A 25,199-nucleotide genomic window follows, 5' to 3' on the forward strand; every position below is an offset into this window, starting at 1 on the left:
TTTCTTCAAAACAAAAAGTAATCACTTCAGAGTGCAGAACTTTCTACTAAGAGAAAGAAATTGAATTAATCTCCCCTACATCTAGTAATGTGCAATTATTGAACCCTGGAAAAAGGCTAGCACACCATGATGATTTAATTTGTTTCTGATAGCGATAGCTTCATTTTTCCATTTTACTGCTGCAGTCTGATAAACAAAGTAGTGGGTGGTGGGAACTGTTGGCAGGAGGGGAGTATGTCACCTTCAGATTGGTACCTGGATATGAAAATTATAGACCTGGAACATTAAAATTTTAGTTACAGGATTTGTGTGAAATGAAGGCAGAAGTCTTACTGTGTAATGATTGAATAGGTCAACTGGAAATTGTTTGTATTTGTCATTTTTTAAAGTATGTGAATCATCTTGTATCTTTATATGGTTAAGAATAATCCCCTGCTATTAAGGAAATTCTTTTATTTTAAACGGAGCATGAAATATTTGAGATCTAGACTTGATTAATATTTCCAGTTATAAGGCATAGCCTGAGAAGTGGAACTAAAAATAGTTTAACAGTTGTTAAAGAAAAGCTAGAAATTCTACTCAAGGTCATCTTATTTGCGCTTATGAATTGTGCCACTTGAATACCAAATAGTTCTAAAATGAGTACGTTTTTATTCTTGTTATGTTAAATAAAATCTTGTAAAACCAGAGCCTGTGGAAGGACCATGGCAGGGCAAAAAAGAGTGAGAACGCTCTGAATAACGTCTGAACTTGATGGTCTGTCCTATTAATTAAGTCTTCTGATCACTGTACCATTACTCAGTCGTTCTCTGGTTCTACCTTTGTTGTAATTGGAACATATTAGCTTATACTCATAGTCTCAATTTTTAATAGAATCGAAATGATTTTTTTATCTGTCTGACACATGATTGAGATGAAGTTATTTTTTGGCAAGAACCTTGCAAACTACATGGTTCTGCTTCCAAATCAGTATCTAGGTCCTGTCACCTATGGTTTGTAATGCCTGTGATAGATCCAAATTCAAGTGTAGCAAAAATTTGTTTGGTGTTCAGAAATTTTACAGAAGTTTTCTGTAATAACTGTTATGCATTTTAGAAAAAACACTACTGTTTGTTCTGTACTTTGTGAACAGTACAGAATGTTTCTAGGTTTGAACTTTAAGATAGTTGTGTGCTAAAATACTCTAAAAATAAAGAAATCCAGTAGGTTCTTGCATTGTCCTCTTCTCAGATGAGGGAAACTTTTATTTACCTGTGGCATGTTTTTAATGGGACTGTGAAACACCTGAAGCTTGTAACTAACTTTATTTTCTTTGTATCTAATCTATCTTCTTGGAACAGATGTGGTCCTTTTGGTCTAAACTGTAATCTATAAGATGACCTATGCTTAGAAAAGAAGCACTGTATACACACATATTATAATTTTACTATCCCTATATTGAACTAATTTCTGGCTAGGAAAAGAGTGGTCTAATTAGAGGCTGTTATCCCATTCTGATCTAGTTGAATAGGTGATGAGACTAGAACACGTGCTTTTTAAAAATTAAGAATACATTTCCTCATCTGATCTTTAATCTCTTGCATACATAAGAGACATGATCTCGGTATTTGCTCTTCTCCCCTAGCCTTGAAAAGCATCCCATTGTTGAGAGCTTTTCTAATTGTTGGAGTGCCATGGAAAGTGTGATAGAAATTGATGCAATGTTTTCTCAAAAACGTCAGTATTGAAAGTTAACAAAACAGCTGGACACACTGCTGAATTTTCTTGTGCTGGGAGATGGAAATAAGATATTGGGAAATTCAGCATGGTCTTTAAAAAAAAAAAACCCAAACCAACAACAAAAACCCCAAAAGGCACCCCCCACCACCCCAACCAACCAACCAATAAAAACCCATGAAAAAAACCCAAGAAAGACTGGGGAGGAGTCGTCATCTCCCTCCTTCATAAAATATGAAGAAATATTTCATTACTTTCCTTTTATAATTTATGAAGAATGCATGTCTCTTCAGCCTTCTCAGTTTTCCAAATGGCAGGCCACATTCCTTGCAAGCCACGAATCATGTGCTTTCTATAATGTTGGATGTGCTGGAGTGGTATGTTCAGAGAATTTGACTTACTGATAAGAAATCATTCCTTTCTATTTTTATTTCCTGTCTGCATCTGGACATTTCCCATAAAGACAACTTGCGTAGTATCACCTACTCCTCTCCTAATAAATAGTGTGTTTATGGTATGTTCTGCTTTCTTGTGTTTCTAATATGATGACATTCATGTTATACTCCCTTTTAACTTTAGGCTGTACCTTAGCTTCCAGATGACTGCCATAATCAGGATTAGCTACTGATGAAATTGCGCTTTTCAGTAATCAATAGAACCTTTTCTCAGGGAGAAAAATGCTACCTCTAGGTGTCAACTGTTGTAAAATATGTCAAAACCAAAAAGCATTTCATTTATGAATAGATGAATTTTTTGTGCTGAACTTTATCCTGTGTGTGTGTTTTCTTCTATGTATGTTAAAAGGAGCAAGGGCCTTCCAATCCTCATTTCTTGTAGAAGTAGTTGCCACTGGAAAATGTAAGCTGTACAAAGCTAGTGCAACTCCAGATTCTTTGTTCTCCAGTCTTTGCAGAAAACTATGTGGTTATGGCATTTAATTAAACTTCATGGTTGGTGGTGAGGAGAAAGGGGTGGGGGGAAATGTGCAAGGGGAAAAAGTGCAAAAAAAAAAAAAAGTAAATCTATTCTTGATCTCTTTGATTAGCAGTTAGGTGTGTTTGTCTTGACCACAACTTCTCAGAACGAACACCTTTAAGCAGAAGTCAGTGCTAGCGGTTTTGTATTTTGGAAGGTGGATGTTTCAGCAAGTTAAAGTAATACTCCTTGCAAGATTTTCAGTTTAAAAAAAAAAAAAAAAGTTAACCAAAAAATAATGATTTGCCATAAGTAATTTTATGTGCTACTCTAAAATATTTGTATTTTAACAGTGAACAGAGTATCTGCCAAGCACGAGCTGCTGTAATGGTCTACGATGATGCCAATAAGAAATGGGTACCAGCTGGGGGATCAACTGGATTCAGCAGAGTTCATATATATCATCACACAGGCAACAACACATTCAGAGTAGTGGGCAGGAAGATTCAGGATCATCAGGTAAGCAAATCTCTGAAAACTTGGAATAGGACTCTGTCGTGGTTTAACCCCACCTGACAACAGCACCACACAGCCCCTTGCTTACTCACCCCGGTGGGATGGGGGAAACAATTGGAAGAGTAAAAGTGAGAAAACTCGTGGGTTGAGATAAAGACAGTTTAATAGGGAAAGCAAAAGCCCCACACGCAAGCGAAGCAAAACAAGGGATTCATTCCCTGCTTCCCATGGGCAGGCAGGTGTTCAGCCATCTCCAGGAAAGCAGGGCTCCATCACGCGTGACGGTTACTAGGGAAGACAAACACCATAACTCTGAATGTCCCCCCACTTCCTTCCTCTTTCCCCAGCTTTATATGCTGAGCATGATGTTGTGTGGTGTGGGATATCCCTTTGGTCAGTTGGGGTCAGCTGTCCCAGCTGTGTCCCCTCCCAACTTCTTGTGCACCCTCAGCCTGCTCGCTGGTGGGGTGGGGTGAGAAGCAGAAAGGGCCTTGACTCTGTGTCAGCACTGCTCAGCAACAACAAAAACATCCCTGTGTGATCAACACTGTTTCCAGCACAAATCCAAAACAGAGCCCCATTTTAGCTACTGTGAAGAAAATTAACTCTATCCCAGCCAAAACCAGCACATTCTCCACCCCTTATTCCATATCATTGACATCATGCTCAGGTCCCACACTAGCCAATACATCCTCATTAACCACCACCCCCTTCCCATCCTTTGATAAAATACACAGATATCGTTCCCTTAGTGTAAGGACCACCCTTATAAAATGTCCATAAAATGTCCACAAATGTCCACAAAATGTCCATTGAGTTCATTTAGTCCATGGCTTTGGGGTCCATCTGCCATGTTGGTCACTCAGGCCAGGAGAGGTGGTGTGTTGCGTGGAGTTACTGGGCACCAAAGCCAGCTCAGGTTGGGTCACGGCTGCACTTGCACTGCTTCTTGTAAGGCTTCTCCTCCACTGGTTTGGGTGGTTCCTGCTATAGTAATTCCTATAACATGCAACTCGAATCATGGGTTACAACAGTTTAAAGGTATTTCCATTACAGTCTCCACCCCTGGTCCCTTTGGGCCAGGTTATAGGGTTTAACATTGCAATGAACTCCTCCCCTTGCTCCTAGCCTGGCTAGCAACAGGAGGTTCCTGCTATAGTAATTCCCATAACATGCAACTCAAATCCTGGGTTACAACAATTTAAAGGTATTATTTCCATTAGAGAGTGGAAAAAACAGATGGCACAGGGGAGATGCAAGTGACATTGTTTGTCTCTCTGCCTGATTTCTTTACCCTTCGTACAGAATTTGGTAGGTGGGGGAGGAAAAAAGCCCAGATGGAACTCTCCTTTGTACCCACACCCTCCTCCTTGCCCCTGGGAAATCTCACAAGACTCCTTCAACTTCTCTCACAAGCTATTGGTAGAGGAAAGAAGGTTTTCCATCATTGCCGAGCATCTCGAGTGATTGGCTTGGAAAGGCGTTTTTTTCTGTGGGGAAGAGAGTTTGACATGTAGCAGTGCAGAGAGAAGAGGCACAGAAAAAAAATACAGTAAGCAATTTTGTTGTAACAAATCTTGGGCAATTGGTGGAAGGAGGCTTTACAATATGTGCATTTTGAGCGAAGCTGCTTGTTGGCTGTGTGATCTTCTTGCTGCCAGGCCAACAGCCTATCCATGGCCACATGCTTTGAGGTGCTCCAGCGTGACCTCATGCACAGCCACTGATGCTTCAAGGTGCACCTGCTGCAGCATGGCCTTATCTACAGCCACAGATGCTTCGAGGTGTGCCTTCTCCAGCGTGGACTTATCCTTGGGCCACAATCCCTTCAGAGGTATACCTTGGCAATTGCTCTTACCAAAATGTTCCCAGGCACAGTAGACTAAGATGATAAGCAGTCGTACCTGTGCCCCAGAGAACTTCTCTTCCCCTTAAGCTATTTTTGTGATTGTTTTTAACATTAAGAAATAGGTCTTCAGTAAAATTATGGGAACTGTAAATAAAAAGTTTACTTTTATTTTGAACTGAAGTAGCGAAAGCGTATTTTGGCTTTTCCCCCATAAACTAAGCACTTTACATACGTCCAAGGCGATATCCTTGTGCGCTTTTTACCATTCCTTCCTACAGACAGATACAGAAGCTAGTGGTGTACACAGAAGTCATCGGGTTCTCTTTAAGGCAAAGCGTCAGCCTAAGAACTTTTCTTCTTCCCTACTCTCTGCTCTTAGCTGCAGTCTATGTAGGTACCAACAGTTCTCTTGTAGCTCTTCCCATATTATGAAAAGTTGGATGCATGATTTCTCATTTCCTCAGATCAGTTCATTAAAAAAAAACTTCTGACATTTTGTAATGCTGATCATCTACCACTTTGAGAGGTTGAGAAGGGAGCCACAAGGATTATATCTTAATTTCCTTGATGAAGACGTTATTAGATCTTGATTAAATGGCAAACTTAGCACTCTGTCTTGATACATGCTCTGCCTTGTGATACTTGGGTTGGGGTTAAAGATCTAATCTTTTTCTTTGAGGAAAGCTGCTATATCTGTTTCCCTCTCTCCCAGCATTTCGTAAAATTCTTTTGGTCAGTTCTTGGTCATTTATCACACACCTGAAGCATGGACTGATAATCTCCTGTGTGATTTGTCATTAAACACTTATTCCAAGAGCATGAAATGATCTTTGTGCGCTCATCTGAGAACAAACCTGGCTTTTTTTCATGTTATTCAGTGGAAAAAGGTGAGAGGATATAGTTATCCAAGTGCAATGGGATCCTCTTAGTGGAATGTAGCTTGTAATAAATGGTTGTCCTACTAGCTTGGGTTTACAACCTTTTGTGTGAGCCATAACGATCTTGCAAAATGATACCTTGTGATGCACAGTAGAAGTCCACATAGACTGCTACTGAAAGCACGGCAAGCTAGGGGTGCAGCAGCCACAGTGAGAAGGTGATTACTGGGTTAAAAAACATAATTCTAACAAGTACTCTGAAGTTAATGGAAAACTGAGTTTCTGAAATCCAAATACACATTCACACCAAGTACTCTGCTACTAAAAGTTACAACTGTTGGTATTACTACACTGCTGTTATGAAACATCACTGCGTCATTTGAAATGAGAATGCTTAAGCTACAGAAGTTGATACAAAATGTCTCATTAGTCCCCTTGTGTATTCTCTTCACTGATTTCATGTGGCATTGGAATTAAAATGGAAATGGCTATGTGCTTCAACATTGTGATCTTGTGGATCGTGGGGCTGGAGTTAACCCACATGGTTAGGGAATAAAATCTACGTGAAGCTGAAACTTGTGATGAAATAGCAATTTTAAACATAAGTAATTTTTCTTTTTTATGATTATAGGTGGTAATAAATTGTGCCATTCCGAAAGGGCTGAAGTATAATCAGGCTACACAGACCTTCCACCAGTGGCGGGATGCTAGGCAGGTGTATGGTCTGAATTTTGGCAGCAAAGAAGATGCCAACGTCTTCGCAAGTGCCATGATGCATGCCTTAGAAGTATTAAATTCACAGGAAGCTGGTAAGAGTCTGTTAACTTTTTTTTTGAAGACTGTTCAAATACAGAGATGGAAAAAATTCAAATGTTTATGCATAGAAGTCAGTAAGTCTTGTTTCTAGTCATGATTCAGCCTCTAGCCATTTTAATTATTTGGGTGTTTTGTCTGCCTAACTGCTGCTGCTTAATAGCGATTCTCAACTTGACTGCCATCTGTGTAAATGCAATTCCTAACAAGTAAACATGTTTTCATGTTATCTATTATATATAGAAACTTGCTGACTTTGCTTTTTTTTAGGAAACAAAACCAAAACACCTGACCAGCAAATATGTAGCTCTTAATCAGGGTACTTTTCAGGATTTCTAGAGACATCCAGTGTTCTTAATGTGTATGGGTATTTTTCCTTCTCATTGAGTACTGGTTTATTATGAAAAAGTTATTTTCCTCCAAACTTTGGAATTCAGGTCATCTTCTTTGGCAGGTCTTACCATACAGAGTTTTCTAGCTTGGAGACCTTGGATCCAGGGGTAGTGTTCAGATGAGCACATATAATTTAGACAACAAATCTGTCATTTAATTTCTTTGGAGAACAGGATGACATAGAGGGTTTAAAACATTGGTGGAAAACTTAGTGGCTTTCAGTCTCCAGGTGGTGTCTGTAATATATTCTAGATAGGCTCTACAGCAAATTGGTCAGTATAACACTGGGACACACACAGAGGGAGCTTTTATTTTAAAAGACTTCAAGACTTCTGTGTTCTCGTAACCAAATAGAATTCTTTTGTCCTCATTAAATTTTAAAGATTGCCCGTGTAACGAGATAGTGCTTCTCTGCCAGTTTTCTTTCTCTTGTGTAGAAGAGAGGCTGTAGATAACCTTACTAGTGCTGTCTCAACTACAGCAAAAAAGGGTGACACTATCAAGCTGCTTTTCATTCTGATAGTTGTTTCAAGACTTACCTTTGGAAACTAAGCTACCTAGACCAAGAAGGATGATACGTTCTGCAGTGCTTATGCTGTTATGCAGCATATGAGGCCAAAATATAAAGGGTAGCTAGAGGTATAAGGTTTCTTTTTGCCAGCTAAAATAATCCAGTTGTGTATCCCATTTTCCTACCTCTCAGTTGGATATTTTCTCCTCTAAGTCCCTCAGTTCTCCTTTCCCTAAGGGTTACTTGACTGTAAATATTTCATGCATTCTGACTGTTTATCATCTATCTCCCAAGCAACATTTGGGAACACATGAAGTGTTGGTTTCTACTTATTTGATGTAAAGTCTGAAAAGGCCTGATTTATGGTAATCACCACAAGTTTGAGGGTTTTATGTTGTTTCCTGTTGCCTGTACTTGAAGAGTTTGGTACAACATGTTTCAAACAAGTGTGTATGTGTATATACACGTACATATTTTTCATCATTCAATTTAACTCCTTCTCCTAACACTAAAACTGAGTTACCGGAGAGGCTGAAATGACAGGCAGGCATGACAGTGCTCATTTTTTAACTGCTCAGTATGTCTGTTTTTTCATTTCACAGATTATTGGGATGACTAGTCTAATGACTAGTTCTCTTGCTGTGCTGTGCAAAGTACATGTGGGCTAACAGCTACGTTGTTATATTCTTCAGAAGTAGAAATTTTATTGAACTAAGATGCCACTTCAGTTCATAAAGACTCATTATTTAGACTTGGAAAAAACTAAAATCATTTTTAGGGGGTTCCCTGAATGTGACTTTAATAAAAGAAAATGTCATTCAAACAATAGCCTAGAATCAATGTAATTCCACAGGAGCAAACAACTCAATGAAAATAACTCTTCTTTCTGTTGCATCACTTCAGTAATTTCTTAAATGATGGGGGGAGGAGGGGGGGGGGCTGAGCTTTGCAATGAGTCTAAAAAAACCACTGTACTTAGAATTCAGTCCTCTGCTCATCCCAAATCGTTAATTCTTCCAAATCGTTCTGCCAGTAGTCTATTCATTGATCTCTGAAGTGGCCCTTCAGTTTGAGTTTGTCCACTTCATTCAATTTAATACCAGTTAATCCCTGATGATTGGGGGGGTTGTTTTGTTTTCAGGTGGGTTTTTGTGCGGCTCATGAAATGAGAGTTGAGTATGACTGTAATATCACATCCTGGTTGCTGGCTACAGTGCTGTAGTCTACCTAGTTTGTCGTTAACGGCTTTGAGATGTAGGTCGGACAGAGACATGAATTAAGTTGTGTAATTATGTTTGATAGTGACTGTTTGTAACCTCCAAGTTTTCTGAATTGTAAGATAGTCACTTGGTTTCTCTTTCCTGTGACTTGACCTGGTAGTAGTAGGTGCAAGCAAAAATGCATTAATTAGCTGCATCACAAACTAATGGTGGACACCATCGGCACGGGAGGAGATAACTGTTCTTCTGTAACTTCTGTCAGCCAAGAAGGACTGCGGCTGTTTAAGATGAGCTATCACTTACCTATTTCACAGATACGTAGGTGCTGTAGCTTCCATCAAGATGAAATAAAAACAAAGCTTAACGTTACCAGTGTCGCTTCAGCAGATGTCTGAAAATGAGTAGTTTTGCAGTGCTGCTTGTAAAAAAAATTCATAATTATGCATATAGAATTGCTTTGTAAGCCTGTTACCATTTCCAGACAATGTTTAAAGATAAATATTCATAATTTATCTGTGTTAGAATACTGTCAACAAGTGTTCCTAAGTTTTATCAGCTGGGAGGTTTGTCAGTGTATGATCTACATATTACTTAATTTTTCTGACCTGTATCAGTGTAAGAAGCAAAAAAGATCAAGTATCTTTCTGAACATGCCTGCTTCAATAATGGAAATAGGATACTAAGTAGCTTGCAGTTTAGAAAAAAAACTAATTGGACTCCTTGCTCAGTTTAATGCATTCTTTTCTCCATAGTTGGTATAATTTCCTAAAAGTGCAGCTAGAAATGAATCCTTTGGTGTTGTGGGTTTTTTGTTTTTTTCTTCCCCCCCCAGCATCTCTGATATAACTGAATTAGTCAGGTCACTGGCTCTGAGGCTCTAATATTAGCTCTTCGTTTTAGGAAATGGATTGCAACTGTCCTGTGTGTCCCCCCCAAAAAAAACCCCAACAAATTAGCCTTTTTTTAAAAGATCTTGGGGGGTATATGTTATGAAAAAATTTGCGGTAACGTGAAGGTCAATACATTATGTATTGATAGTTTTGTTTCTTCCAATTTATCTGCTAGACTTTTAAAAATTTCTAACATAAACAGTCCTAGTTGGTATTCTGATGATACTGATTCAAAAATCTGTACCTGAAGAGGACAACTTGTGTCTTAATTTATGTAAATTGCTGTGTTTCCTAGTATATCTAAAACAGCATATAAAATCTCCGACTCACGTAAAATAAAGAAATTCTATATAGATAACTTCCCTTTTACTCTAGAATCGCTTACAATGAAAGTTTTGATTCTTGCAGTATCCTTATTTTCTGCTGTGTTTTCTCATTTTGGCAATTTCTTTTATTAGCTTGGTTATTTCAAGTTTTATTTTGTTCATAAAAGGAAAGCAGTTTTAATGTTAGCCGAGCATACTGTTCAGAAATTCATAAAATTGTAGATGAATTTTAAACTTTATGCAAGAGTTCACAGAAATCTAAATGACTTCTGAGGAATATTAAAGATTATTTTGTGGACATCCTTTTGGTTTGCAAGTCAGCTGTTACTTACGGCTTGTTCTCACTCTTTAAAAGGAAAAAAAAAAAGACAATCTCCTTCTCTTGCATATATTTGAAAAATGTCCTTGATCTTTGCTTGCAGTTGGCATCTTCACCTGTTGTATTGCTGGCATAATTTGAGGTTGTTTAATTTAGGATCTCCCTCTAGTGGATCTACAGAAGCAGAGGCGAAGACAGTGGGTGCCGTACCACTGAGCAGGCAGTGAGACGGGCTTTGTGTCATTCTGATGAGTTGGGAATGCAGAATGAAAGTGTTTGAAGTTGGAGTAGAGTAAAGGCTTTACTGCAACTGGCAATTTTCTTCTAAAAGACAGTACAGGTTTGTCTCAAAGGTCTCTGAACTGATGGCTGCCTTGTTAAGTGGAATTGTCTGAAATACGCTGCCTCTTCCCCCCCACCCCCCCAATTTGCAGTGCTGATCATGTGATTGTCCTAATTTCTCTTATGCTGGAACACTTATATTTAAATCAATGTAAAAGTCAAAGTGTTTTCACTCCGTTCTGGTTTGAATGATCGTATTAGCTAGTAGCTATTCAACCAGACCCTATTTTCCTGCTGGCTGCTGGCTGGTAGAGCAGATTGTAGGCCACCTGCAAATCCAGAAGAGAAAGACAACGCAGAACTGCACTTTCTCCTGGAATTTTAGGGTAGACTAATGCTACAAGTTCCTGCCCCAATACTGTTTTGGAGATGTATTAAAAACTAACCAAGATTTATTTCTGGCACTCATTTGGGAAAATTTTGAAAGACTTACTCGTTAAATAGTTGTCTGAGGTGGTCAAAAGTTACACCTTCATTAAATGACAAGTATGTGTCATCAGTTTAAGAGGTCCTTTGAAGAGGATTTCTGGCTTTAAGGCTGCGTGCAGTGTGTTCAGATATTCAGTAATTGGTCTTAATTGTCGAGAGTAAAGATGACTGCTTTCTGCGAAGGTTTTGCATTGCATTACAAAGAATTTTCTTATCTGCATTAAGTAGAGCTCGGTGTTGCAATCAAAGTGATTCTGGAATGAGAGAAAAGCCTCAATGAAGGGAAATTAGATGGCTGAGAAAATTCTCTGATGTGTGAGAAAATGGATTATTCCTTTGAAGGCATGAGGGCAAGTGAGGGAAGTGTGTGTTGGGAGATGGGAGGAACAAAGGGGTATGTATCATACTCGGTTTTGCTGCAAAAAGTGCCTTCTAGTTCAGCTGGAATTGGTGTTGTTTTGTGTGGCATCTGTCTCCAGTCCCAGGAAAGCCTTGCTAAGAGAATAAGAAACTAATTATGAGATTTATATATGTGTAATTTGCATTTGAGGAGTTACTTTGGGTTGTTCGTTGCAGAAGGTGAAAGCGGCAAAAGAACAGCTGAAGGATGTCATACAACCGTAAATAAGCCTATTCTAATTCTTTCTAATAGAATTACATATATGTAAGATTCATGATGGTTTTTGTACTAATATTTAACAGTTATATATTGGTTCTTGAAAAGATTTGGGGATATTCTTGGTATAAAGGCAAGGACAGGAATGGCTTCAGTGAAGCTGTTCTAATATTGCCTTAGATGACACTTAATTCGTAGGAAAATGGGGAGGAGGAAAAAGAAGTGTTGTTGTTGTTGTTGTTTCCAGGGTTTCGTTATTTTGTTAGTCTTACCTTGAGGAAAAAAAATTGAGGTAATAATAATTTCTTTGAAATTATTAGTAACCCTAGAAGTTAGGTTGTCCAGTTATTAAATAATCAAACCTTTATGGGGAAAAGATGCATGCTTTTTCCACAGCTGTATACTGATGTGTGGTCCTTTCTCTTACAGCAAAGATAGTTCATTAAATCCTTGCTGATAGGGGAATGCATTTACTTACATCATAGATTGAATAATTTAGCGTCTTTGGGAAATGCAAACTGAAACAAGAACTGGGGTTGCCTAATTGGAATATGTATAGAGACTATAGGAGACTGAAATGAGAAATGTATATGTGGGGCTTGGGGCAGATTTCAAATGCTTTTCCTCATACTGTTGTGTTTCACATCATGTTAAACTTGTTTTGAGAGGAAAATGATGCTACTGCAATGAAGTAATTATGCTATACCTGTACTGTTGGCAAGCCTCTGGAGCAGGCTGTCAGCACTCCCTGTCAGAATGGGAGTAACATGATGTGGTATTATTATCTGTGTTGTCAGAAGTTGGATAATATCTCTATTTTTGCTCGTAAGTTTTTTCTTTTCCTTTTAAATGTGGGATTGAATAAAGAAGTTTTTTTGTAGTTACTAGATTCTATAATAGCTAATCCTGATTAATCCTGATTTATATGCCAAAGTATTGACCTAAAGGAAGTTTTAACTGTTCATTGGACAAAATACTTCTGTTCCATTTTAATTGCACATAAGATTATTGAAAGCATCATCAGTGTTAGTTGTGGTATTTGGAAGTGAAGGGAGAGTTGCTAAGTTTTCAGTTATACTCCCTTTTAAGGGTTGCTTGTGTGGTATTTCTGATTTGTGTGGTTCTTCAGGATTGGTGGTGTATCAGGTGAAAGCATTAAAGTTTGGTTGGGCAACCCGAAGAATTTCATTAAAATTTGGTAGTTGGTCTTAACTGCATGGCAAACATACATAGAAGTACATTAATTTTGTGGATAAAGTTTTGTTTAATAAATGTTGGGGAATGTTAATATATTTTTCTCTTGAGGGTTTATATTGTTGTCTTAAAAATACTACCAGTAGAAGTTGTAGCCGTATTAAATCTGCTGCCTTTTGGGAACAGGATGTTGTCATAAAATCATGAGCATAATTGTGGAAATACAGCTTTGTTAGAAAGGCTTCTTTCTTTAGTATTATATGCAAAAAGTGACAGTTGTCACTTATAACGTTGCTATTTAACCAAATTTTGACAGAACGGGGGGAAAAAAGTAATAAATATCCTGCAATAGATGGCACTGATATATTTAACTTTTGATACTTGCTTTTTTAAAGATTGTGATATTGTAGTTTCATTAAGCAACCATAGTACTCTACTGTTGAAGCTTTGTCTCTGTCCCCCCCTGCACAAAAGGGCGGCAGAGGGAAACCGTAAGCCTGCTTGAGGTCACCCAGCAAACTAGTGCTGAGCCAAACCTAGCACCCAGGTTATCAGCACTCTGTTTCCAAGGCTCTGCTGGCATTGATAGGAGGCTTATCTCTACTAATCTACTAGATTCAAATGTGTTTTAATGAATATTTTTGTTATTCTTGGTCCCTTTTATTACCTTGATCAGGTAAAAGTGCTTGTGAAGTGAAATGGAAAACATTTACTGTCAATATAGAAAATGCAACATAGTTACCACTCTGCTAAAATAAATCAGTGATGAGTAAATTAACTCAGCTGAGGGTACTTACAAAGTGGTACCTGTGTATGAGGAAGTAGATATTTGAAGGAAATATAAGTCTTCGCTGGAAGGTGATTCACCGAATAGAAGTACTAGAGAATAGTTTTGTCACTTATTAATGCCCCTGTTTTTGACCATCATAGTCTTGCTTATAAATCCATAATACAAGTCCAGGTCTAGAGGAGTGGTGCTGTTTTGCTTCTGCGGAAGGCTCTACAGTCCAGGTCTAGAGGAGTGGTGCTGTTTTGCTTCTGCGGAAGGCTAGTTAGCAAGTCTCCCCAGACTTTGTTCTGTAATGTCCTAGAGCAGGACAGGCTCTGAATGGGAGGAGAAGGAGCTAGAGACCTTCTCTAGCTAGGAGAAGTGAAAGAGGTTACTTCACCATAATAATTTTACTTATTACTTCCTAGTATAGATCTCTGAAAAAGCCTGCTTTTCGTTCATTCAGAAAACCTTTAAGCATTTAGTAAAACATGGTGGGGTTTGGTTTTGTTTTGTTTTGTTTTGTTTTTTTTTTTAAGTTCTTATATTCTACAACAGAAATACATCTTTTTGCTGTGGTTTTGAACTCTTGCCTGGGGTGTGTTCTTTGCTTAGTAGGTATACTCGAACTGTCCTTACTGAAAATCTGTTCTAAAGATTACAATTAGTCAGCACGCTTATCTTTATAGCATATGCCTATATAAATTAACTTGCTGTCTGCTTTCAATTCATTCTTCCTTTGAAAAGTCAGTCATACTTTGATTTGAATATCATACTGTATAATTGGAATGTTGCTTAGTTTTGGCACTAATACTGAGAAATGAAAGAGTGGGAATTCTTAATTACCGAGTTGTTTATATAAACTGTTTCTCTGGGGGAAAAATTGAGATCTTCACCTCAAATTCTTGTGTAACAGTTGACCAACTTTTTCTAAAGGTGCTAGATTTTTAAAAAATAAAGACTTTTTTTGTCTTTTAATGCTGTACTCTGAACAGTACAGTAATTGCAGGAGTGGGTTTTTTGTGTGTGTTTCGGCTTTCTTGAACTCTAGGGTATGCGGGGTTTGGAGGAAGACTTCACGTGATCTGACTGCCAGCGGTCCCCCAAAAAACACTTCACCTATCCTTACGTTACCAGCTCCCAAGCAAGCCTGTCCAGCCAAATGAAAATACACACTGTAGCTCATTGTATAACCTGTAGTACATGTATTGTTCCAATCTTGAACAGTAGATACTTGTGGGATTTTAGGTCTATTACCTCATAGAGATATGATGTCTTCAGCGTCAGCCAGGTGCTATGTCAATGCTGCTAGCGTAAGGCAGTGACATTAAAAGAAGTGGGGTGAAACTCCAAAGCAGACAATGTAACTGCAAAGATTGAAGGAACTGAGGAACTGAAAGGCACCAAGGGAGGAGAAACCATGTGTTTCCATCTCCAGTTTGCTAATTATACTTCCATAGGGTTGTGCAACTGGGATTAAATCAGCTCTTGAATGGAGAGCAGAGGTAAGAAGTCAACTGGAGGTGAAAATGAAGTTAAGGAGTTTGATAAACTACAACTCTGGTTGTGGTTTAAAAAGGTGATGTTGGGGATGCATAATTTGGCTCAAGCAGCCCCCAGCGGTCTGATGTCATTCTCTGAGCTATGCCAGCATAGTTGTCTGTGTGACTGCATAAAGAACCAGAATGGACCCTGATCTAGCTCGTGAAAACACTTCTTGCAGGCTTTTTCCCCTGAGGTTTTTAATGCATTGGATTTCCAGTCCATCTCTCACTACACAGTTGCCTGAACTGTCATAGAGGAAGGGTGAAGCAAAGGTGAGAATAAGCTGAAAAACAGAAAGCATTTAAACTGGAATGGCTGCTGAACAAATTAGTATGAAATTATATCCTCTGTCAGAGTGCACAGTAGAGTGCACCATCTGTGCTTTCTTTAGAAAAAGAAAGATGTTAGGTTTTCCTTAAACTCAGGATGAATAGACCATTCAGCCTCAACTCTTACTTGGCTTGTACTGGTCTCTGAAGATAAAGTAATCCTGTAGAGGATCAGACTTTTTTCCAGGCAGTATCTGTGAATATTTCTCTTGGGGGTTGATGTTTCTGAAGTATCTTGAAGTGTTCAAAAGCCTCTGAGAGAGCTTTTTATTAGCTAGCTCCTGCTTATTTATTTACTATACCATCTGTCCCACTATCCAGACAGTTGTATTTCAGCAATGAAGTGGTGGTCTTGGCTTGCTGTAATAACTTAATTTTATAGGATAAAACATGGAATCACAGAATCATAGAATGGTTTGGGTTGGAAGGGATCTTAAAGATCATCTAGTTCCAACCCTCCTGCTATGGGCAGGGACACCTTCCGCTAGACCAGGTTGCTCAAAGCCCCATCCAGCCTGGCCTTGAACACTTCCAGGGATGGGGCATCCACAACTTCTCTGGGCAACCTGTTCCAGTGCCTCACCACCCTCATAGTGAAGAATTTCTTCCTTATATCTAATCTACCCTCTTTCAGTTTAAAGCCATTACCCCATGTCCCATCACTACATGCCCTTGCAAAAAGTCCCTCTCCAGCTTTCTTGTAGGCCCCCTTCAGATACTGAAGGCTGCTATACAGCCTGTATTTGTGCTTGGGATTGCCCCGACCCACGTGCAGGACCTTGCAACTTGGCCTTGTTGAACTTCATGAGGTTTGCGCAGGCCCACCTCTCAAGGCTGTCAAGGTCCCTCTGGATGGTATCCCTTCCCTCCGGCATGTCAGCTTACTTTTCTGCCTGGTATGTACCTTTAACTTGCTGGTGTCCATTAGCATGGTGGTTATTAAGAGTCTATGCTTGCAGAGAGGAATTTGTCAGAGAAAAGGCCAAATGACTTGGTAGCTGAACTTTTCTCTCCCGAAAGCCTTTGGTATACTCAGGTTGCATTTCCTTACGGCAAAAATGTATAAGAAATACTAGAACAACCATGTTAATTGTTAGCAGGTGATTGTTTTTGGCTCTCTTGCATGTATAGCTATGAAAGAAGCATATAACTTACCAGAGTAGCTTGGCCAGGTTACGTTAGCTTGGCTTGCTGACGGTTGCGTTCTGCAGAATTTACAGAGAATGTGATTTTCTGACAGCGTGATCTAAAACGAAGTTTCAGACTATGAGAACAGGTTTTCTGATAGCTAGGCTGGTTTGAATAGCCAGTGCAAGTGAAGCTAGGTGGTTGGATTCCAGTGGTGCTAGCAAAAGAAAGAGTTGGGGGGACACTGGCAGAAGGGTTGTAGAGTGGCAGTCCAAACTCAACTACTGCAGCATGATAATACCTTGTTCAAAAAGACTGTTAAATACTCTTAAAGATTAAATGGGTAGAAGTTTGAGGTTTTAATTTCTACTGTATTTTCAGTACAAAATAGTTCCGGTTGGTAAATGGCCATAGTGTGACCATTTCTTTTTATTTTTGTTCTTTGTTATTAATTTTTAGGTCAATGTGTTTCATACTGAAAAACGGCAGATCTGAGGGGAGGGAATATATTAAATGTGGCAAGCGGCAGTGGTATATCGCAGCTTTAAGCAGCAACACAGCTGCTGCCGGATTGCATCTACTTCTAAAAGTCCATGAAAGGCTGCAGCATGGTGCAGAAAGCAAACCGCCCGGCTGCTTGGGAGCTGTGGTCATGGCTTAACGGACATAAAAGCCTACCACCTGTCACACAGGGGAGATGACAGAGGAGGATGTGTGACTTCAGAAGTTTTAAAGCAGAAAAGTTTTCCAGATGAGCAATATAACAGATGTTTCTACTTACTGATAACTTAATTATTAATTATCATTGCAGTTAAATCTTTTGCATTAAAAATAATACCGATTTATGTCTGTGGGTATCTCTTGGAGGTACTCCAGGCAAAAACAGTACATCCAGGGCAACATCATGTACTTGGGTATGAGGACCTAATACTTCGGTGAAACACCTAACACTTGCTGACAAGAATAAATAAGGAAGATACAACCTCTGTAGTACACTTCCTGCTTTTATCTTCTAGAAGTAAGTTCTTAGGTTACTTTTCAACTGTAGGGTACAGTAGATGGTATACACTTTCATAGTTTTCAGGATTCGTTGTCTTTATGACCACAGTAGAAACAATACTATGCTGTTTTGAGTAAATAAACCTTTTTGTATACCCTTTTGTACGAATGAACCTTTTGTATACCCTTTAAACAAGGCACTCGTTTGCTGAATCTGAGGCAGATCGCCTGTCCTTGATGTCTCAGTATGTCACACGTGGTCTCTTCATGTTTTTGGATGACTTTCACAACTTCAGATGGCAAACAACTTTTACATTTTGATATTTGAGATAGGGGAGATCTCATTACAACTTCCCCACTCTAACTAGTTTGGTGGAATCTCAGCAAGAAATTACTGTTTTGCTTTGGGACCTTTTCAGAACTGGATACATTTTTGTTGTTTTCAATTCTGCCTTTGCTTATGAATTCCATAATCTTAGGTGTAGCTATGGTCTAAATAATTTCCTGTTTTACTGCCCATTCTTACAGAAACAATGCACAATCTACTATATTCCATTCCACGTTTCTCCATCCTTCACTTCTATTATTTCTTTTTAAATAATTTTGTGCTGTAAAGACATTTGTGAGGAAAGTGCAAAAGCCTCTTTGTTTTTAGAACAGATCGGGCATATACAATTATTTGAAAGATGTATAATTCAGAATTGCCCATTAGTAAAAGTCAAAGATGTATTTGTAAAAGTCGAAGATGTATTTTCATGTCCTTCTCTTTTGCATTTCTTGTGCTTAGCAGAATGCACAGTTTGTTCATTCGCTATATGCCTCCGTTCCTTTGGATGCAGTACTTGCTTATCCACAAAGGAAGGTCTTTGATCCAAGTTGATGAGCTAAAATCTGAGTAAATTTTGGTGTGACCTGTAGAAACATACTTTATCTTCCTTCTCTCAATATGGTGATAAGCTTCTGATGGTTTTTTTCTCCTGTTCTTTTTTTTTATTTCCAGTGTTCTATTTAGGTGAGTGTTTTAATTTTTTGAGCCTTTTCTGTTCCTCCAAGAGTATTTGTTCATTGTTTTAACAAAACCTCAGACTTGGAGTGCTTTTCAAAGCTTTTGTTAAGTCCCATCATATATGAAATTTATTTTGCATTTCTGTGAAACCTTTTCATCCATGTGAAATACATCCATTCTGCAAATATGTAAGGTAACATTTGTTGCAGTTTTTATTTGCTGTATTATGTTGTTGAGCTTGTTTGGCTTAAAGAGCAGAAGTAAACAGTTTCTACAATGTCATGTGATGGCTGGCCTTTTTCCTTGATTTTGTGCTTTTTTGCAAAGTAAAAGTTCAAATCATTAATTTATGGTCTGTCCTCACTTTTAGGTCCTACATTGCCTAGACAGAATTCACAGCTTCCCTCTCAAGTACAAAATGGTCCATCACAAGAAGAATTGGAAATCCAGAGAAGGTACGGTATTATAAGTGAACAGCTGTTCAGTTAAAGAATGTAGTAACTCCTCACTAATGATGAGAAATTAAATGTCAAGGACTTAAAATTACTGTCTTGCATTAGGGCAGCATTTGTATGCTTGCAGTTTTCAGTAGTGCAGCTTTCCTGTGTAAAAACTTTGATTGTAGCTAGATCCCTTGTTCGTGACCTCCACCCATTCAAACAATGCAATTGCTATTGGCCTGTCATGAAAGAGTTGAAGATCAGATGGGAGGCCTTGGAAGATTTCGCTGCTGTCATTTTCAACCAGACTAATTTTCCAGTGACTGTTGTGTCTTCAGTTTTTCACACATGCTTATAAAGAAGAAAGCAGCAAGCAAGGAAGGACATTTTAATGTTTAGAAGTAGAGAATTAAATCATCATGGAGAATCACAATTTTTCTTCCTGAATGTGGATGCACTAGAACAAAATATTGTTTGGCATTGGAAAGCTTGTTCACCTTTGTACTATATTAGTTCTTTAGCAAACAAACCTTCGTTTTCTGCTTTCAGTGTATAAATTTATGGAACCCCTAGTAGTTTAACTTTCAGCTGTAGCAATACTGTTGTATCTGTGCTGCCCTCAGGGAGTAGTCCCTGTTCCCGTGACCAGTCGGCGCTCCTCCAAGCTAAGCTGTTCCCTTCAATGAGAAGCTGCTGTACCCTGTCCCATGCCCTGTGGGATGTTGTTCAGACCCGTAGCATTTTTAACATACAGGGTTTTTTCAGTTCCTTTTAATAATTGCTACGTATTGATCATGTGCCCAAGTTCTGGGAACAAACTTTCTAGTTGCCATATTCCCGCTTTTGTTGTGTGGCAATATGGGTTAGTGCTGTAGGTTGAGTGTCTGGGATATGGGTATATGAAATGGCAAAGTCTTCTAGGATAGTGCTGTCAGAGTGGGTTAAGTGAAAACATCAAGACCTTGGGCTGTCTCAAGCATACTGCCTGTGGTGCAATCCTGGATTATTTTACCATCAAAATATTCCCAGGAGATTAGCTGTTCCCTTCCAGAAGGGATGCTGGGAGTGATTTAGGTCACATGCAGTGCAGATGCAGGGAACAGGAGCCTTGAATAAATAGGAAGCGGTCCAGATTCATGGTGTAAATGCATTTAATAGCTTTTGGTGGTAACTGGTTCTAACATGTTGGGTCTAATTGGCACTGAAGTTTTTTCTATTTTGATATTTTGCATTTAGTTTGTTTATGCAGAGGTGAGCAGAACCAGATTGCTAGTTTGGGAATAATTCATACTATAGATTTGATAAACTAACTGTAAGTGTTGAACAAAGTTTTGACATCAGTATTGGTCATAGGTGTCCGTCTCTTTTCTGCAGTATGTTCTTAAATCTGAGCAGGGATCGCTTTATCTAAAAGTCGTCTTGTTTAAAAACAAATAGCAAGAAGCTCATTACAAATCTGTCTGACGTGTTTACGTGCAAGTTTGCTGTCATGATAAAGGTCTTTTATGTCACTTCTTTTGACAGACTTTTAAAAAGCTTATTTCTTTTGGTATTTTTTTCTGTTCTACAGTAACGGCTTTTAATATTTTTATTTCCTGCCTGTTCCTTTAGAAGACTGTATTAATTGAAATTTATAATGCTGAAATACTTTTCAGAGAAGCATTTTAGATAGACGTCTCTTCAGAAAAAAGTGCTGCCCCGTATTAAGAGCGCTGCAAGTATCTTGACATTTTTTGTGTGTAAAGGACATATTATCAGATGGCATTCTTAGGGCTTCACTTTCTCATTTGATCAGTGTGCTCTACTTGTTTTCATCTAATATAATGTCCTCTTTTGAAGTCTGGTCCTGGTTTTGATTTGTTTTTCCCCTAAAGAAGGATAGAGAACTGGAATGAGTGTTTACTCATGTTGCTAGTCAGATTGTGGAAAGGCTATTGCCGTTGTGTCATTAAGCCTAAAGAAGAACATGTAATCTTGTTAAAACACTTCACAAATGCTTCTCCGGTCTCTTTACTACTGTAACTATATTGTTATAATACGGTTCATTTAACTTTCAGCTAGAACTTCTCTTCTGTAATAACTGTCTTTCAGCTTTCAGACTGTAATAACAATAGTCTTACTACCATAATGTAGAGAGTAGTAAATAGTTGGGAAAAAAAGGTTTAGGTATATTACTTCTAACATATCTACAAGTGACACTTCCAGTCTCGGTAAAGGGTAAAGGCGGTGTGGGCAGAATTGAATTCTGTGGGGAGCAGTAAGACTACAGGGAATGCAAGAGAAGGGAATAAATGTTACTGTGTAGGAAGGAACATGGGGTTTGTGATGGATCAGTAGAAAGGCAGACTTCGCTAAGTCTATTGCTTGTGAAATGTGTCTGTGAGGTGGAGGTTTTGTTTAAGATGTGGCTTGATAATAGTTGTCTTTAACAGCTGGTTTCATATCTCTCCCCTTAAGTGTACCTGGATTCAGTAGTGTTTGACTGACTCCCATGTTAAGTTCAGGAAGATATTTTTTGAAATTATTCTAAGCCTGAGGAAAAAAATCTGCTTACATAAAAATTAAAGTTGAAAAAGGGACCCTGTGGAGGTCATCTAGTCCAGCCCTCTGCTCAAAGAAGGACTAATTTCATCGTTAATTTATGTGGCTTGTAGCCTCAGGGTTTTCCTAGGCGCAAATAGAAACATTTCCTCAGAAACGTTTTGCCAAAGGAGTGACTGGTGAAGAATGGCATATTAGAGAGAGCTCTTCAACTGATCTGGTGTTTTCCTTCGCTTTTATAACTGGTGTTCAAGAATCTTGGGGAAATTGGAAACTTGAAGAATTAAATTAGATCGTTGCCAACAAAAGTGTATTATTTTGGTTCAAAGATTTTTCTCTATTTTAGAAAGGATTTAGATGCCTTACATTTTGAGTAAAAGTGCTAAAGTAGTAATATTACTTTGTTTATTTTGCTGCAGAGCTTGTTACTTGAACATTTGCATTGTTTACTGTGCAGTGATGGCAATCTGTAAAGCCACTAGGACCAGATGTGCGATCTAAAACACTGAGGTTTTTATGAGGCCAAGATTACACCTAAGGTGGTCAATGAAATCATTTTGTCTGGTGAATTGATAACTTTGTTACTTTCTTTTAAGAAACCTTAAAACATGGTGTATGCTTTCTCTGTCAGGGAGTACTTGAAGATAACTGTAATTTTCCTTAACTTGCACTCATTTAAGTACAGTAATAACAAGCTCTAAAACACCCAGCTTCCATTTTCGATCCTCCAAAATGAAGGGATTTTTTGTTGTATGGGTTATTTTTCATTTTGTCAGAGTGGTAGTCAGGCAGTGTTATAAATTCCACTGATTGTTTGATAATGAGCCAACTTCAGTTGACATGGTATTTGTTAATAACTTCAGAGTTACTTAATGTCAAATACTATTTTAAAATAAAAGATTAGTTCATGGCATGCCTCTCTGTGCTACTCGTGCATGTAAATTTACCTTCTCTTCCAGCCGTAATGAATATATTGTCAGGAATATGAGTCACTGAGTTGGTATCTAATATGACACTTGGGAATTTAATGAGTTAATGTTTATAAATAACTTCAAAATCATCACTGCTTCATAAATAGACCAAGAACACCAGAAACAGAGAAAGTGTATAGATTGTAAGGAATAATGAAGGTATACAAGCCCCCTGTTGGCCTTCAGGGACGTAATGGACCAAAACTTGACCGACTTCTGTCGTAAGTACTCAAAATTGTTAGAAGCTTGCATGAACACGACAATGGAATATTAGGGGGGTTTGTAATTGTTAAATACTTCAAGTTTGCTTACAGTTTAAGTTTATATCATGGATTGGGATGATACTGTTAAAGAAAACCTGGTGTGTGACTGTGCTAGAAAGTAGTATTGATATGGTATGGTTTTCATAACATCTTTTGGGAGGCTTCGCAGTTTTATGTAGTACAAGTTCAGAGGCTGACAAAGGTAGCAGTTTCTTATTTACTGATAGACTTAAAGGAATGTTTTTGATTTTACAGATTAAAAGTATTTTTTCTGAGATTTTGCTAATCTTAATTTTTAACTATGGTAAAATAACTTATTTTTTTTTACCCTGTAAATTAGTAATTATTACATATATAATTCCTGAGCTGTTTTGAAAACGTGTGGAAATACTGAAAGAAAAAAACCTGCATCCCACAATTTGGTAGCAATGTAGCTATAATAATTTAAAGGAAGGAAAGTTTGCCTGTCACTTTCTGTCCCTGGTAGCCTGGTTTCTACTGATTTCCCACAGCCCATGACCTTTCCCTAGTTAGTGGCCAGATGTACTGTTTCCAGTTTTCCTTTGCTTTTGAAATTGTGCCATTTATCTGACAGCTTATTTTAAGGAAGTAGGATTTCTTTAAAGGTATATGGATTGATTAGATTGTAACTAAGCAAACAGTTCTAATCTGAGATAGGCATATGAATATAATACAGTAGTTGGCTTTTTGGTTTAGGGTATAAGAGTGGTCAGTAGACTACTGTCATATGATTGTATTGTGTGCTGTGCATGTTAAAAATCTGCATGAAGTTTGCATCCCAGAGACATGGTTTAGATGGAATCAAAGAGGTTTTTTTAATGCCTAAGCTAAGGGTTTCCAGCAGGTCAAAGTTACATCAGTAAACTTTTCAAGTTGAGCTTGCTGAGGTACTTTCATGGGACAGCCTGCAGCCATTTCAATCTTTCCAGCCTCTGCATTGCATAGCAGGACGGGAGACAGAGGCAAAAAGACCCATTAGTCAGTGGTGTTTACCTCATCCTAAAGACTTTTTTTTTTTTTTTTTCCTTGCCCTCAAAGTTTCTGGAAAACAGAGTTCTGGTATAATAACGACTTTTTTTTTTTTTAGTGCCTCTCATTTTCTTTCCATTCACAGTTTCTTCCCATTCACAATAAAGTTTTCCTTAGTTCTGTCAAGGCTAACTTTCAGAGACTTAATAACTGGCTTTAGGGAGAGGTAATGGGTGCTGTCTGGTTATAGTACTGAACAGCTATAGATGTTGGGTAACATTGACATGTTTAGCAGAGTGAGAAGGGCGCTTTTCCATTAAGCAGTCTTTTGACTACATTGGCAAAATTGATGCCTTAATTGCTGCAATTGAATATGGATGTTGCTTGAAGGATGATTCTGACAAGTATCTTAGTTAACACTTTTGAAAATGTCTCTTTGAAATCTTACCCTTTCTGCAAAATTTTCATGTCTGTGGGTTTTTTCCTGTTTAATGCAAAACATGAAATTGGGATTAGAAACTGTTCTACGTTTTTCGGGATTTTTGGTTATTGTGGTTCCCTTTTATGAAATTAGTTCTGTCCCAACCGTACTCACTACAATACCACTGAGGGTGAGTTGCCAATGGAAGTAGATTTTTCTGCTACTGAGATTCTTATTTTTTTCTAAAATTTGATGTGCACAGATGACTTCCTGCAATCTGGCTTATGCCAGATAAGTTCATGTGTTCTGTTAGTTTACATAATAAGTCGAAAAGGTCAAGGAGAGGAAAACTGGGCTTGACGAGGTTTGACCAAAGAGCATTAATATATCCCTTTCTCTATTAGAAATCCTGTATCTAATAACCTTCAGGTTTATAGTTGCCTTTTCATGTCTTTATCATGGTGGTGGTTGGTTACCAGTTTTTGCTTGACTGATAAAACCTAGTTCTTCCTCTTATTTTCTTATTTCCAACTAATGTGGTTTGAGGTTATAACATAAAAGCTTGTTGTTAGACCTTAACTCCCTTTTGATCAAAGAAATGAAAGCCTCTTAGTTTGACCTTGCTAATGTGAAAAGCTTTAGAACTACTGTTGAAGAAAAGAATAATTAACCAGATAAAACATAGCATGGTAAACTGTACCCAGATAATATTTTCTTTTACAAAAGAAGAAAGGCAGTTCATGGGGTGTTCCTGGGCTTCAGTAAAGCATTTGACAGATACCGAGAGGGAGGTTCCTAGTTAAGGTGGAAGAGGGGAGCATCGCTGTGGAAGTGTGAGGAGCATAAGAACAGGCAGTTCCTCATGCATCA

At 38.2% G+C, this 25,199-nt stretch overlaps 1 protein-coding gene across 7 annotated transcripts in view; it reads left to right on the forward strand.

The window, feature by feature from the left end:
- The first annotated feature begins 2,988 nt into the window (after positions 1-2,988).
- The window catches only part of ENAH (enabled homolog (Drosophila)), a 56,567-nt gene continuing 34,356 nt past the window's right edge, over positions 2,989-25,199 (forward strand). For 6 of the 7 annotated variants that reach the window (XM_009333646.1, XM_009333647.1, XM_009333649.1 and 3 more), the window contains exons 1-3: positions 2,989-3,150; positions 6,506-6,683; positions 19,074-19,158. In XM_009333646.1, coding sequence (XP_009331921.1) covers positions 3,019-3,150; positions 6,506-6,683; positions 19,074-19,158 — 395 coding nt within the window. In that variant the 5' untranslated portion in view covers positions 2,989-3,018. Of the gene's footprint in view, positions 3,151-6,505; positions 6,684-19,073; positions 19,159-22,786; positions 22,877-25,199 lie in introns of those variants that run through there. The other variant, XM_009333648.1, reaches the window with a different exon arrangement.

This window comes from Pygoscelis adeliae, unplaced genomic scaffold (assembly GCF_000699105.1).
Source record: "Pygoscelis adeliae isolate BGI_AS28 unplaced genomic scaffold, ASM69910v1 Scaffold1, whole genome shotgun sequence".
Taxonomy (NCBI): Eukaryota; Metazoa; Chordata; class Aves; order Sphenisciformes; family Spheniscidae; genus Pygoscelis; species Pygoscelis adeliae.